The 17500-nt window shown below is 35.9% G+C and overlaps 3 protein-coding genes across 5 annotated transcripts in view; 1 reads left to right on the top strand and 2 right to left on the bottom strand.

Moving 5' to 3' along the window:
* Window positions 1-17500, bottom strand: part of adad1 (adenosine deaminase domain containing 1 (testis-specific)) — a 60024-nt gene that overhangs the window by 10312 nt on the left and 32212 nt on the right. The window lies entirely within an intron of this gene.
* bbs12 (Bardet-Biedl syndrome 12) overlaps window positions 1-17500 on the bottom strand; it is a 98275-nt gene that overhangs the window by 76238 nt on the left and 4537 nt on the right. The window lies entirely within an intron of this gene.
* il2 (interleukin 2) lies at window positions 9576-16008 on the top strand. The gene is made up of 4 exons (XM_068213263.2): window positions 9576-10006; window positions 12224-12265; window positions 12477-12620; window positions 15273-16008. The coding sequence occupies exons 1-4, from the start codon at window positions 9854-9856 to the stop codon at window positions 15396-15398; spliced, it is 465 nt and encodes a 154-aa protein (XP_068069364.2). The 5' UTR covers window positions 9576-9853; the 3' UTR covers window positions 15399-16008.

Genomic DNA, 17500 nt, shown 5'->3' with positions numbered 1-17500 from the left:
CTTGACCATGTCTACATGCCTAAATGGATTGAGTTGCTGCCATGTGATTGGCTGATTAGGAATTTGGGCTAACAAAAGACAGGTGTACCTAATAAAGTGGCCGGTGAGTGTAAATATACACAGTTAAAGGCAAAAATATTAGTCTGAAATTAAAAATCTTTTAAATACTTCCCTAGTGATTCTTAAAACATAATTTCTGAATCACCGTCATAACTTGATTTCTATTTAATTATCACCCTAATTAAGCCTTTAAATGTCACTTTAAAATAATTATAAGTTTCTTCAAGAATATCTAGTCAAATATTATGTGCTATCATCATGGCAAAAAGAAAATTAATCAGTTATTAATACTATTATACTTAAAAATATATAAATATAACACATTATAATATAAATATTCTAAACAAATGATGTAGTTTCACTTTTCACCAGGGCTTCAGTGCACATCTGACTTCACATGAACCTCAAAAACCCAATTTGCATGAATTTCAGTTTGCATAATCAAACCGTTTTGTCCCCTAGATTAATCTACTACAATATGCAACATGGAAAAATGATCAAACTGAATCAATCCCCAGTGATTCACCCTGAAAAGGGCAACTTACTAAAACCGTGCCATAATTACATGAAGAGTGAGGCCACTTTAAAACGTCACATTCAACAGTGATTTTCCTCACATACAACAGTATACAGTGTCTGACCACAAACCCAATCCACCCAAGGAACCTGCAATGCGCATATAGATATCAGAAACAATAAAGTATATGCACATGGGGAATACCAGATTCAGGGTGAAATGCAGGTATTAGTAATAATGTAAGCGTATTTTTCCATGGCAGGTTTATTGGCAGTTAGTAATTCGCTTCTCCACACCACTGGCCATCGTTAAAGCCTTTCATATGACACATCTAATGACCTTTCAGTCATTTCACTCTCAAAAAGTACCATGAAGCTTATAATAAATAGATATACATACAAAAAAAAAGATATATATAGATATTTAAAAAAAACATAGGGGTTGAAAGGAAGGTGGGACAAAGGTAACAAAGCAGTTTTCTCTGAGACTTGATAACAGTTGTTTTCCAGGATATAACGAGCACATGTTGCATGAAATTAAATATTTGGGTTGCCAAATATCTCCTGTAATCATCACTTTGTGTCTGGATTTCAATTTTCATGTGGAGAAAGTAAATTGCTGTTGTAGCACTTGAGTAAAAGTAGAGATACCCTAATGAAATACTGCTTTAATTGAAGTATAAAGTCCTCTTTTTCAATATCACTTGGTTCAAAATTCAAAAGTACTTGATTTTTAATTCATTTAAGTAATTAAAGCAAAAGCATTCACGGATGAATGTTTATTTTGAAAGAAAATTGAATTACCAAAACTTAAATTTGTATATTATTTGCTGGAGGCTCACTATGAACTGATCATTTAATCAGTGAATCATTTGCTGGAAACTCACTACCAAGTGATCATTTGGATCAGTGAATCGCTTACTGGAGACTCAATATGAACAGATCATTTAAATCAGTGAATATTTTACTGCAGACTCACTCTGAACTGATCATTTAAATCAGTGAATCGTTTACTGAAGACTCACTTTGAACTGATCATTTGAATCAGTGAATCGTTTACTAAAGACTCACTCTGAATTGGTCATTTGAATCTGTGAATCGTTTACTAAAGACTCACTCTAAACTGATCATTTGAATCAGTGAATCATTAACTGGAGACTCACTCTAAACCGATCATTTGAATCAGTGAATCATTAACTGGAGACTCACTCTAAACCGATGATTTGAATCAGTGCATCATTAACTGGATACTCACTTTGAACTGATCAATTAAATCAGTGAATCGTTTACTGGATACTCACTTTGACCTGATCATTTAAATCAGTGAATCGTTTACTGGATACTCACTTTGAACTGATCATTTGAATCAGTGAATCGTTTACTGGAGACTCACTCTGAACTGATCATTTGAATCAGTGAATCATTAACTGGTGACTCACTCTGAACTGATCAATCGAATCTGTGAATCGTTTACTGGATACTCACTTTGAACTGATCATTTGAATCAGTGAATCGTTTACTGGAGACTCACTCTGAACTGATCATTTGAATCAGTGAATCATTAACTGGTGACTCACTCTGAACTGATCAATTGAATCAGTGAATCATTAACTGGTGACTCACTCTGAACTGATCAATTGAATCTGTGAATCGTTTACTGGAGACTCCAGTTTTACTATTCTAGCCGAAATAAAACAAATAAGACATTCTCCAGAAAAAAATATATATATTATAGGAAATACTGTGAAATTCCTGAATCTGTTCAACATCATTCTGGAAATATTTAAAAGAGCAAAGGAGGGCAAATAATTAAATGACTTCAACTGTACATAGGCATGATATCATGACAGTTTCAAGCTGCACAGTATTTAGATTTCTTACTGTGTCAGTTGTTAGTCAATACTCATTGTGTTATATCAATCACTCCTCATTTGATTGCTAAAGTAATAAAGCTTTCGCTGCCATCCTGAACAGGCCCACCTGTGAAAACATCCCTTGATCATGGCATTTCTGAAGAACTGTGACAACATTTCCTTTTTTTGTGGTCATGCATGTAAAAGCACTCCACAGTGCAAACCCTCATCAAAATAGCACTGTGGTGAGATCATATTGTGAACCCGCTGCTGTGTTACAATCAAAAGTCAAATAAATGATGCACAAAATTTGATTCACACGATGGATTACATTGCATTTTCGCTAAACATGTTTCAAATGTTTCAAAAGTAACCCAAAAATATGATCACATGTGTTTCTGTATTGCTTAATAGTAGAATAATGAGAGAGATATTTATTGAGAAATTGTTATAACTCTTCTTGAAAGTCAAGTTTACACACAATAAGATTATTCTGCCTCTGAAAAAGCTCAGATGATGGTGTCGAGGAAGTTTCTGATTGGCTAATTGACAACATTTGAGTTAATGTGAGGCACAACTGTAGAGTAGTATTGAAGGAAAAGCTCAAACACACTGCTTCCTTGTGTGACAACATGGGAAAACCAACAAGCCAGAATCAACAACAAAGCCAGATTAAGGTTTGCTAAACTACACTGGGAAAAAGACTAATGTTTGGAGACATGTCCAACAAGATTGAGCCGTCTGGCCATAATGACCAGTGTTACAGGACAAAGATGAAAGCTTACAAGCCTAGGAACACCATCCCAACTGTGAAGTATGATGGCGGCAGCATCATGTTGTGGGGCTGTTTTGCTGCAGGAGGGACTGGTCCACTTCACAGCATAGATGGCATCATGAAGAAAGAACATGATGGAGAAATACTGAAGCAACATCTCAACACATCAGCCAGGACATTACAACTTGGCCACAAAGTGAAGTTTAACTTTAAACTAATTTGGAGAGGAGCATGTGCTCATGATTGACCCAGCTGGTCCACATTAGCTAATTATGATCCTCCAATCAAAGGATCCCAAATCACCATATATATCCTCATTTCCTTTCTACAACTATCTTCGTCTGGAAGAAACCCCCCTCCTCCCCTACTTCCTCCTTTATCCAGAATGGGCGGCACGGTGGCCCAGTGACTGTTGCCTCACAGCAAGAATACCAATGGTGTTGGGTCCTCGCTGAGCCATCTGGTATTTCTGTGTGGAGTTTGGATGTTCTCCCCGTGTCCGCGTGGGTTTCCCCCGGGTTCCCCGGTTTCCTCCCACCATCCAAATGTGCTCTATATTATAGATAAAATAAGCCTAAACCTTTTTTATAATATCTTACTCTCAGGAAGTTGGCCTTGGCCTCAGCAGCGGAGGAGTTTGAGATAGACCTGACCTCAATCTCCACTCGCCCTGCAAAAGGGGGGGGGGGGGGGGCCCTGGGCTCAAGGATCCCTTGAGCTCAGGGCTCTCTCCTGGGACAGCATGCCAAACAAGCTATGTATAAATCATGAGCTAAGTGTGAACTCCTGAATGGCTCTTCCAAACAGACCAGGACCCTAAGCACACTGCCAAATGAGTTCAAATGTGCTTTAAAGACAACAGAGTGAATGTTTTGGAGTGGCCATCACAAAGCCCTGAGCTCAATCCTGTAGAACATTTGTGGGCAGAGTTGAAAAAGCTTGTGTGAGCAAATCTGACTCAGTTACACCAATTCTGTCAGGAGGAATGGGCCAAAATTCCTGCAAACTATTGTGAGAAGCTTGTGGAAGGAGCCCCAAACACAGCTCCTTAAATAGTCTAATTTTGACTGTACACAAGCAATAATGTGCACCTTTTTGTAATGCTGCTTTTAAATGATACTTATTGCGCCATGCAAATGCCATACAAAAGTGCTAATCACACATAAACCTCAATACATCATGCAGTTGTGAGTGGCCACCACAGGTGAGTGGGCTTGACAAACCACCTGTAGAAAACACACTCTTTCATCTCTCTGACACTTTATCCCACACTTGCACCAGTTTTGCACCAAACACTTTCTTACAATCACTCCATAACGCTTTGAAAAACTAAAATTTTCAAAGTGTGCCTCACACAGGTGAGTGGGCTTGACAAACCACCTGTAGAAACACTCTTCTATCCATATACACCAGGTGCTTTACTTAAACTCCTTAGCACTTAATTCTCTTATCTTGTTTTACACAGAGGACGCCCTTCCAGCCGCAACCCAGTGCTGGAAAACACCCATACACTATGGCCAATTTAGTTCATCAATTCCCCTAAAGCGCATGTGTTTAGACTGTTGGGGAAACCAGAGCACCCAGAGGAAACCCACACCAACATGGGGAGAACATGCAAACTCAGAAACGCCACCTGACCCAGCCGGGACTCGGACCAGTGACCTTCTTGCTGTGAGGCAACAGTGGTGTATCCATATACACCAGGCGCTTTACTTAAACTCCTTAGCACTTAATTCTCTGAGCACTAACAGTTGCTTTGTATCATCAGCGCTTGTTGTGTGTATTGCCTCTTCCTGTTGAATCGCTAAATGCCTCCTCAATTGTAAGTGGCTTTGGACAAAAGCGATGACTAAATGACTAGACGCAGACCTACAAATAAACTTGAACTGAAATGACTTTTCAACAAAAGGAAGAGTTTAGTGAGAACAAGTGAATTTCACAAAGCACAGCTGGTTTAGATTTCATCCACAGGAAGTTCTGGGTTATTAGAGCAAATAGTCAGGATACGCTATTACCTGACATAAACGCAATAAATGGGGCACGCTTCCCTTCATTAATATTACGTCACTTCCTTTAAATCCGGCTAGACAAGCATCTTATTATGAGGATATTACGTGATTCTTGCAACCGATTCATTTATTTATTCATGTATTTATTTATTTATTTCATTCATTCATTCATTCATTCATTCATTCATTTACTTATTCATGTATTTATTTATTTGTTTATTTATTTATTTATTTATTTTATTTATTCATTCATTCATTCTTTCATTCATTTATTTATTCATTCATTTATTTTTTCATTTATTTATTTGTTTATTTATCCATTTATTTATTTACTTATTCATGTATTTATTTATTTATTTTATTCATTTATTCATTCATTCATTCATTAATCCATTTACTTATTCATTCATTTATTTTTTCATTTATTTGTTTGTTTATTTATCCATTTATTTATTTACTTATTCATGTATTTATTTATTTATTTATTTATTTATTTATTTATTTTATTCATTCATTCATTCATTCATTCATTCATTCATTCATTTACTTATTCATGAATTTATTTATTTGTTTATTTATTTATTTATTTTATTTATTCATTCATTCAGTCATTCATTCTTTCATTCATTTATTTATTCATTCATTTATTTTTTCATTTATTTATTTGATTATTTATCCATTTATTTATTTACTTATTCATGTATTTATTTATTTATTTATTTTATTCATTTATTCATTCATTCATTCATTTACTTATTCATGAATTTATTTATTTGTTTATTTATTTATTTATTTATTTATTTTATTTATTCATTCATTCAATCATTCATTCTTTCATTCATTTATTTATTCATTCATTTATTTTTTCATTTATTTATTTGTTTATTTATCCATTTATTTATTTACGTATTCATGTATTTATTTATTTATTTATTTATTTTATTCATTCATTCATTCATTTACTTATTCATTCATTTATTTTTTCATTTATTTATTTGTTTATTTATCTATTAATTTATTTACTTATTCATGTATTTATTTATTTATTTATTTTATTCATTCATTCATTCATTCATTCATTAGTTCGTTCGTTCATTTACTTATTCATGTATTTATTCATTTATTTTATTTATTCATTCATTCACTTATTTATTTATTCATTCATTTATTTTTTCATTTATTTATTTTTCCATTTATTTATTTATTCATGTATTTATTTATTTATTTATTTATGTATTTATTTTATTCATTTATTCATTCATTCATTCATTCATTCATCCATTCATATCATTAATTATTTATTTATTTTGAGGGAAGTATTCGGCATCATGACGCCTCCTGCTGCCAGAGCGCTGAAACTGCTTTGCTTTTACACAACTGAGTGCGTAAACCTAGTTAAAATATGTCAAAATAGTTTATCAGGAGAACACTAGTAAACAGTTTCTACTTCAGAACTCCATGTTTAAGTCAGTGCAACTTGATCGAATCATTTGCTGGCAATTTTGGAGTGAAACCAGTTGAGTATGATCCCAAAACGAAAATAAAAATTCAGTCTTTCTGCTTTAAAATGCCTTCAAATATTTTAACTTTCATTTAAAAATGCAAGTTTTAAATACCCAGTCAAAATACAACTGAAATGAAATGTTCTACCATTATTCAGTGTAATAAAGCAGCATATTTCTTCTGTGCCTCCTTAAAATCATTCATTCATTTTCCTTATAAGTATTCATCAGAGGTCGCCACAGTGGAATGAACCACCAACTTTTCCAGCATATTTTTTGAACAGCGTATGCCCTTCCAGCTGCAACCCAGTACTGGGAAACACCTATACACACTGTCACACACACATATATAGTTAAATCAACCAGTTATCAGCCAATATAGTTCATCAATCCCCCTATAGCACATCTGTTTAGGGGAGAACATGCAAACTCCACACAGAAATGCCAACTAGTCCAGCCGGGGCTAACCATTGAGCCACTCTATCCTTATAATATATATATAAAATGTGTTCATGTTAAACGTTATTTTATTTAAAATGTGCTATAAATATGCCTGATAAGATTTACGCTATGTAGATGTGTACGCTGAATGGCATTTAAGTGGGTGGCTTATGTAAATGATGCTAAAAATGTACCACAACCACACAGAAGAAGACATTAAAGAGAAACAAACACTTAAAGCTGTGTTATGCTTCGGTTTTGACCCTTATCTGATATAAAGTGAGCACACACAAGCAACTGATCTAATGCTGTGATGATGTCAGGCCACAGTCAGTGTGATCTAATGTTTAATGCATGCAGGCATCTAGAACGGAGTGAGAGTTAGTCAAAACTGTTTATCGGTGACCGACTTCCCACAATATTACAACCTTAATGCGCACACACTTAAAGTCACTGACACACTCATTCAAACACACTCAAACACACACACAGTGCATGCCACAGGTTTGAAGTATACTTGCGGTGGTGGCATACATTGCATAAATAGTTACGCCATATGCGACAAACAAAACATAGTTTAATTTTTAACAATACTTTTATTTATTATGACACTGTTATACAGTTTCTTTTCAGTGGGTTAAAGTAGAGGTCTACCATTTCTCTTACTTGTGTATTCAGGAGCCATGTGCACACACTGATGGGTCAAATCTGCTTCTCTCTCTCTCTTTCAAGACCAAGCAAACTTGAATGCCAAAGCATTTTAGATAAGTAAAACAGCCTAATTTATTGACATCAAGGGCGTCACAGTGGTGGATTGGGTAGCATGATTGCTTCACAGCTGCATCATGCAGGTCATGTGTTCAAACACATGCACTATAGGGGAATTGAATAACCCAAATTGGCTGTAGTGTATGAGTGTGAATGCAAGAGAGTATGAGTGTTTCCCAGTGTTGTGTTGCGGCTGGAAGGGCATCCACTGCGTAAAACATATGCTGGATAAGTTGGCGGTTCATTCCCCTAATTAATAAAACATGTAGATCACTTAAATGAGGCAAATGTGCTGATTAACCATCAACGGCCACTTTATTAGGTACACTTGTCTACCTGCTTGTTAATGCAAATATCTAACCAGCCAATCACATGGCAGCAGCTCAATGCATTTAGGCATGTAGACATGGTCAATGCAGTTCAAAGCGAGCATCAGAATGAGAAAGAAAGGGGATTTCAGTGACTTTGAACGTGGCATGGTTGTTGCTGCCAGACGGGCTGCTCTGAGTATTTCAGAAACTGCTGATCTACTGGGATTTTCACGCACAACCATCTCTAGGGTTTACATAGATTGGTCTGAACAAGAGGAAATATCCAGTGAGCGGCAGTTCTGTGGGCGCAAATGCCTTGTTGATGTCAGAGGTCAGAGGAGAATGGCCAGACTGGTTCCAGCTGATAGAAAGGCAGCAGTAACTCAAATAAGCACTCGTTACAACCGAGCTCTGCAGAAGAGCATCTCTGAACACACAACACGGCCAACCTTGAGGCGGATGGGCTACAGCAGCAGAAGAGCACACCGGGTGCCGCTCCTGTCAGCTAAGAACAGGAAACTGAGGCTACAATTCACACAGACTCACCAAAACTGGACAATAGAAGATTGGAGAAACGTTGCTGCTCTGATGAGTCTCCATTTCTGCTGACACATTCAGATGATCGGGTCACAATTTGGCCTCAACAACATGAAAGCATGGATCATCCTGCCTTGTATCAGCGGTTCAGGCTGGTGGTGGTGGTGTAATGGTGTGGGGGAGATTTTCTTTGGGTCCATTAGTACCAATTGAGCATCAACGCCACAGCCTACCTGAGTATTGCTGCTGACCATGTCCATCCCTTTATGAGCACAGTGTCTCCATCTTCTGATGGCAGCAGGATAACGCAGCATGTCATAAAGCTCAATCATCTCAGACTGGTTTCTTGAACATGACGATGAGTTCACTGTACTCAAATGGCCTCCACAGTCACCAGAGCTCAATCCAATAGAGCAGCTTTGGGATGTGGTGGAACGGGAGATTGGCATCATGGATGTGCAGCCGACAAATCTGCAGCAACTGTGTGATGCTATCATGTCAATATGATGCAAAATCTCTGAGGAATATTTCCAGTAGCTTGTTGAATCTCTGATATGAAGGATTAAGGCAGTTCTGAAGGCCAGAGGGTTCAAACCTGATACTAGTAAGGTGTACCTAATAAAGTGGCCGGCGCGTGTATATTTTGCAGCCATATGTCATTTAGAGTCCTTTAAAGAATGAATTAGTTTATTTAAGCACACACACACACATACACAAACACACACGCGCACACACACCACACAAACACACACAAACACACACACACAGGCACTCATACTTGCACACATTCTTTCTTTCTCACACAGAGTCTCTCTCTCTCTCTCTCTGTGTGTGTGAGGGTGGATGTGGAGGGGGGTGGGGGTTCGTGGACAAAACGAAAAATCCCAACAGTCATCAAAAGGAAAAAAAAAAACTCCAGCAGCCGATCACACTGCTCAGACATCTTCAGCCCACCCATTCATTTTTCCTAGAGCCCAGAGCTGTAATAAATAGTCTGAAATTGAGTCGAGAGTCAAGTGGCTCAGTCAAGCGTGCTCTGAGGATACACAGGTGAAACACACACACACACGCGCACACACTGATGATGATGAGGATGTCTGCTCTACACTGGATCTGCGCTCTGTGTCTGACACTGCTCTGCTCTCTGAGCGCACAACCTGTCAAGCGGGAGGTCACAAGCGAGATCGAGGATAATCTTCAACATCTGAAGAAGGTCATTACTAACTATGAATGTGTAAGTATTATTCTCTCTGCTCTTAACATATGCAGTAATAGCAAATCATTTTAATCCTTATCATCATATGTAGTTTACACTTTGTAGTTTAAACTACTTTATGCCACTTAAAATGATTGTAAAACAACTTTTTTGGGGGGACGGGGCAACTTAATTATTTTATGTTCAATCAACTTAAATTAGTAAAAACAATGAAGATAATTTCATATATTTGAGTTCAGACAACATATTTTATTGTGTGAAATCCTGCATTTTATAGGTAGTTTTACTACTTATTTAAAGTGATTTTAAAACTCTCATTGTGTGTGTTTTTGGGGGTCAACTTAATTGATTTATGTTCAATCAACTTAAATTTGTAAAAAAAAAACTAAGATAACATAATATATTTGTGTTTTATTGTGTGAAATCCTGCAGTTATTAGTCTGCTCTCCAAAAGATGCTGTGAAATACTTATTTAAAGCAATTTTAAAACTATTATTGTGTGTTTTTGGGGCAAATTAATTGATTTATGTTCAATCAACTTAAATTTGTAAAAAAAATTAAGATAACATAATATATTTGTGTTTTATTGTGTGAAATCCTGCATTTTTTAGTCTTCTCTCCAAAAGATGTTGTGAAACACTTATTTAAAGCAATTTTAAAACTTTTATTGTGTTTTTGGGGCAACTTAATTGATTTATGTTCAATCAACTTAAATTTGTAAAATCAATTAAGATAACCTAATATATTTGAGTTGAGACAAAAATGTATTGTGTGAAATCCTGCATTTTATAGATGGTTTAGCTACTTTTTAAAGTGATTTTTAAACTATTATTGTGTGTTTTTGGGGCAACTTAATTGATTTAGGATTAATCAACTTAAATTTATAAAAACAGTTCTGATAACTTAATATATTTGTGTTGAGACTTTTTTGTTATTGTGTGAAATCCTCTTAAATCCCAACTCGATTAGATGGTTTTAAATACTTATTTAAAGCGATTTTAAAACTATTATTTTGTGGTTTTTTTGGGATAACTTAATTGTTTTATGTATCAACTTAAATTTGTAAAAACGATTAAGTTAACTTAATCGATTTGTGTTGGGACAACATGAAGGAATTGTATTGCTGCTTGTTCAAGCTACTTATTTAAAATGAATTGAAAGTTATTTTGGGAAAACTTCACTGTTTTATGTTTAATCTACTTAAATTCGATTCGATTTGTGTTGCAGTTGAAAAAGTGAGCAAACTAATTGCCTATGCGCATAATTATAAAAATTAAGTTAGGTGAACTTAAGTATTTCTGGTATAACTTAGAACTGTTAAGTTTACTTAATTTTAATAGTGATGCACATGTTTCGTTTACTTAACAATTTGTAGGCAACGAGTTTACTCACTTTTTCAACGACAACACAAATCAAATCAAAATATATTCTACGTAAAACAATTAAGTTGTCCCAAAAAACACAAAATAATTGTGTTGTTTCAACTTATTTTAACTCATTCTACCTTAAGACTGTAAAGAAATGTAGGGTTACACAGCCACTGTAAAAAAGTGATTTAGAAACAACAAGTTGATTTTACTTAAGTATTTCTGGTGTAACTCAGAACTGTTAAGTTCACTTAATTTGATTAATTATGCACATAGTTTGTTTTCTTAATCATTTGAAGGCAATGAGTTTACTCACTTTACTCACAATCACTTTTTACAGTAATGACGTGGAACCCTGCATGTATTTACATTGTTGATGAGTTGAAACAACACGATTATGTTGTGTTTTTTGGGACAACTTAATTGTTTTATGTTTAATCCACTTAAATTTGACTCGATTTCTAATTCGAAATCATTAAGTAAATGAACTTTGTGCATAATTATAAAAAAAATAAGTTAAGTGAACTTAACATTTCTAAGCTACAACAGAAATACTTAAGTGGACTCAACCTGCCACTTCTAAGGTGATGGGTTTACTCACTTTCTTTAAGTTTAATCACTTTTTAATTGTGTGGATATCTGCATTTCTCTAGTGCACACTCAAAACAGATGATTTGGCTGCTTGTTCTTATGTAAAATGAGCTTAAACAACACAACTCTAGGTTTTTTGGGGCACAACTTAATAGTTTCATGTTCAATCCACTTAAATTTGTTAAACAGACTTAAGAGTGAATTGAGTGGAACCCTGCATTTTTCTTTTACATTGCACTTATCATTTACACTTACACCTTTTTTTTTTCTTTAACAGATAAGCGACCTGACTCTCTACACGCCTACTGACATTGCCCCGGTAAGCACACTCTTTTTACTTTCTTTCTTTTTTTTTCTCTGCTGTTTGGCATCTGTGTTATATGTGAAAGAGCGAGAGGAGATCACTAACACAGGAAGCAGGTTACTATGAGAAAGCCAAAACCTCAAGCCAGCTCTCAGATCTCTTCACACACACCTTACACACAGCTCAAAGCGAGGCCTAACGCGCTCCTGTCTCTGTTTCTCTGCAGGGTTGTCTGCACATGGCCGGGAACTGTACTCTGCAGGAGCTAAAAGTGCTGAAAAATGACTGCTTTGATCTTAAGGAGGATGATGATGATGATAAAGAGAGCTTAAATAATGTCATCGACTTGCTGGAGGCTGAAGTGAATCAGGTAATTTCTTTATCATCCTGCACCTCGTAGGAAAGCAACGTCACATGTTTCATAGCCAAAAGGCCTATACGGTGGCAGCGATGCACTGACAAACATGATCCATTAGATTTTCTCAATGCTTTTAAGGTGGTTGCAAACCAGATCTATACGGGCTGAATTTAAACAAACTAAATTTAGCGATGTTCAATTTAATTTGTTTAAATTCAGCCCGTATCAACTGTTTGCAACCACTTAGCTTAAAAACATTTCAAGAGTTCACCCTTAGCTGATGATTGATTATAAAGCTTGTTTGTCATGCTGTCCTGGGAGAGAGCACTGAACTCAAAAGATCCTTGAGCTCGGGGCTCCCTCCCATTTGCAAGGCAACAGGGGAGTTTGAGCTCAGGTAGATGTGGAGAACTCCCCTGCTGTAGTAGCTAATAAACAGATAGTGATTGCTCTCAACAGATAACTACTTACGGAGCATGTCTATGGCGCTGGATTAGTCAATTAACTTATGTTGCATGTTTTTGGACGGTGGGAGGAAACTGGGGAACCCAGGGGAAACATGTAAGCACGGGGAGAACGTGACAAGAAATGTCGGCTGACTTGGTAAGGACTAGAACCAGTGACATTCTTGCTTGAGGCAACAGTGCTGACCACTGGGCCACCGTGCCACCCATCTAGGAAATGAGGAGGAGTAGGGGTGGAAGAGGGGGATTCTTCAAAATGAAGATGGCTGTCATATGGAACTTAGAGTATTTATAGTGGCTTAGGAATCGTCTGATTGGTGAATGATACACTGGATAATGCAGCACCAGCTGTGATCAATCATAAGCACATGATACACTCCGAATGAGTACACACTGAGTAAATCCACTGAATAATTTTTAGTTCAGTGTACTCATAACAAATGTTTGTGTATGTTACTTTAACTATATTGAGTAAATCAGATGTTTGTTTTGTTTGTTATACAACGTTTAATTTAATATTTTCAGTCAGTTCGACTGATGTAAGGTGAGAAAGTTCGTTTAATTCAATGAAAAAAAAAATAGTGTAGTCTCATGCAAAACTAAGAAAAATGAATCATTTACACTTCCTCAACTTAATCCGAAGCTGTTTTCCGAACACAAAATAATATATATTAAAAAGCTGGAAACCATATTTGTTTTTGTTTTTTTGCCTACAATTAATGTTAATTATTTCTTTAAAATAGCTTATTTTGTGTTCGACAGAACTACTTATAAATGTTTGGAACCACATGAAGGTGAATAAATAATGTAAATTTGACATTTGAACAATAGAGTTGTCACCATACTTGAATTCGGTACTAATCGATACTGAAGATTGAACGTCCATTTCCCGCTAAGATTTTAAACGCGTTCTTTAACAGCGCTGATTTGCCATTCTGTTCACATCATGCTCAACAGAAATGACCGTGATTGGCCGTGAAGCTCATCAGTTCACCGAACTCACCGCTGTGTAACCACAGATACAGGAAAACTGGAGCTTTTTAAAGCTGAGATTCATCAGCGGATCACTCGTATGTCAGCTTATAGACAAACCAGCTGATGTGACTTTAAAATGCTTCAGTGTCTCTGTATCCAATCAGTGTTTGGTGAACTGAGGAACTTCACAGCCAATGACAGCCTTTTCTGTTGGGCAAATCAGCGCTGTTTAAGAACGTATCGATTGTTACTGAATTCCCATCGTGACAACACTAGTGAACTATACATTATAGGATGTTGATCTCTGCTCTGTGTACTTTTGATGTTGAAAATTCAACTGTACAGATTAACAACGTGACTTTTATTGACATTTTAGTCATTGGAAATAATATAATGTGTGAAAATAAGTATACATACAGTTAAAGTCTATTATTCGCCCTCCTGTTTATTTTTGCCAATTTCTGTTTAAAAGAGAGCACATTTTTAATCATATTAGTTTTATTAACTAATTTCTAATAACTGATTTATTTTATCTTTGTCCTGATGACAGCACATAATATTAGACTAGATATTCCACAAGACACTAGTATTCAGCTTAAAGTGACATTTAAAGGCTTCACTTGGGTAATTAGGTTAACTAATCAGGTTAGGTTAATTAGGCAGGTTATTGTATAATGATGGTTTGTTCTGTAGACTATTGAAAAATATATAGCTTAAAGGGGCTAATAATATTGACCTTAAAATGGTGTTTAAAAAATTAAAAACTGCTTTTATTCTAGCCGAAATAAAACAAATGAGGCTTTCTCCAGAAGAAAAAATATTATCAGACATACTGTGAAAATTTCCTTGCTCTGTTCAACACCATTTGGGAAATATTTAAGAAAGAAAAAGAAAATTCAAGGGCTAATGACTTTAGTATATTGGTAAACGAACAGAAAATGTGCTGCAGTTTATTACAAGGTTTTATTACTGTAATATACAACACCAACCCACACATTATAACACTGCAAACCATTACACAAGTCAATGAAACTCACTTTGTCCTACTTTTTAAGGTTAAAAGTCATTGTGAAGAAAGACTGAGATCCCATAACACAATTTAAAAAGCAGAAATAAATGCAGAAACATAAAAACAGGAATCACAAAATTAATGCAGATTTATGAAACAGTGTATTAAAGAAAGAGTGTTTTTTTAAATCTCTTTTTTTCTTTCTACTCTCACTAGATCAAGCCTTGCCCGAACCGAAAGTGCGAATGCAGAACATGTGAGGAATACGAGGCAACCGACGTCATGACGTTCCTGAAGAACGTCAAAAATCTGGATGAACGGATGGAGGCAGAAAGAAAGTGAAGCAGACTGACCTTCTCCAGACCACTGCAGGGAACAACTAAAAAAAGCTATTTCTAGACTAAACCTTCAGGGAATAACAGATTTTAGATGGTCTGTTTCTATTACGTGCCACTCTGCATTGATATGAAACCGATCAGTATTTTTACACCGTTATACATTGCATTGCTATGAATGTACACTCTCAGAAATAAAGCTACGCGAGCTGTCACTGGGATGGTACCTTTTCAGAAGGGTATTGATACCTCAAAAGTATATATTAGTACCTAAAAATTTGAAGGAGGAACACTTTTGTACTTTTAAGATACTAATATGTACCCTTGAGGTATTAATGTGGACCTTTAAGGTACAAATGTGTAGCTTTTGAAGAGGCACCACCCCAGTGACAGCTCTCCTAGCTTTATTTCTGAGAGTGTAGTTGTAACTTCTATGAAGATCGACTTGTCGCCAGTTCTCAAAGTTGTATTTTATGAAAAAAAGAAAAGCACTAGAATGTTTTCCATAAGCTTTGCTGCTTATTTATGTATTTATGAAACTATTTATTGGTTATTTATATGGATATCTGCCATGCACTGTGTTTTAAAGGCAAATAAATGTGAATCTATTTCTTCTAAGCGCATGTGTGTCATTCACTCGGGTGGAAATGTGATTTATTTCTTATTTAATTCTGACCCCATGACCTACATTCATGGAATTTTTCAGGTTGTTATTTGTGGGCCGTTTGCTATATTCCGTCATTAAGGTGGACATGTGAGCTCACTGGGAAAGTCCCCGATCACACGTTCTATTACAAGCAATGGGAAACACGACTGGAACTTAAATCCACTCATTTTCCACTCCCACAATTAATAAGCGTGTCAGCGCGCATCACTTTTACCCACCTAAACCACGCCGGGATGCTCATTGCACTGAGGCTGTTGCATCATGTAGCTTTGTTGGGTCAGAATAATGCTATTACTCACACTCATTACTCATGTGGGCATCTGTACAGGACAGGACTAGCAGCAACACAATAGTGTAGATGTGCTTATGCTCTGAGGAATGTTTTGTTTTCTCTCATCGGCGTAATTTAATCAGCACGCTCTAATGCATCAGAGAAAAGGAGATTATTTAGGAAATGTTTGGTGTGAAGAGCGATGATGTCATTAGTGCAGAAAATGAGTCCGTGTGAACAGAGAGATTTACTGTATTCTTACATTTCTTGCAAGCTTTGTATATAAACACCTGATGATCAGTGGGGATTATTAGTATACAAAATGAATGAATGAATGAATGAATGAATGAATGTTCAGTGGGTAGAATCTGATTTATACAAGTATATTTATAAATAATCTGAAACGTAATGTTGGTGTTATAAAGTTTCTAAAAATAGGGAAATGAATGGATGTATGATTGATTTATTGACCAACCGAATGATTGATTAATTGATTGGTATACTGGTTGGGTGGTTGACTGATTGATTGATGACTGACTGATTGACCAACCGAATGGTTGATTAATTGATTGGTATACTGGTTGGGTGGTTGACTGATCAATTAATTGATGACTGACTGATTGATTGGTGACTAACTGACTAATTGACCAACCGAATGATTGATTAATTGATTGGTATACTGGTTGGGTGGTTGACTGATTGATTGATGACTGACTGATTGACTGACCAACCGAATGGTTGATTAATTGATTGGTATACTGGTTGGGTGGTTGACTGATTGATTGATGACTGACTGACTGACCAACCGAATGGTTGATTAATTGATTGGTATACTGGTTGGGTGGTTGACTGATTGATTGATGACTGACTGATTGACTGACCAACCAAATGATTGATTAATTGATTAGTATACTGGTTGGGTGGTTGACTGATCAATTAATTGATGACTGACTGATTGATTAGTGACTAACTGACTAATTGACCAACCAAATGATTGATTTGATTGATTGATTTGCTGGTTGGTTGATTGATTGACCAACCAAATAATTGACAAATTGTTTGGTTACTGATTGGGTGGTTGACTGATAAATTGGTTGGTTGGTTGATAACTGAATGATGTATTGTCTAACCAACTGATTGATTGATTGATTGATTGATTGATTGATTGATT

This window comes from Danio rerio, chromosome 14 (genome assembly GCF_049306965.1).
Source record: "Danio rerio strain Tuebingen ecotype United States chromosome 14, GRCz12tu, whole genome shotgun sequence".
NCBI classification, from domain to species: Eukaryota; Metazoa; Chordata; class Actinopteri; order Cypriniformes; family Danionidae; genus Danio; species Danio rerio.
The sequence above is the reverse complement of the archived record's forward strand: the minus strand, read 5'-3'. Positions and strand labels throughout refer to the sequence as shown.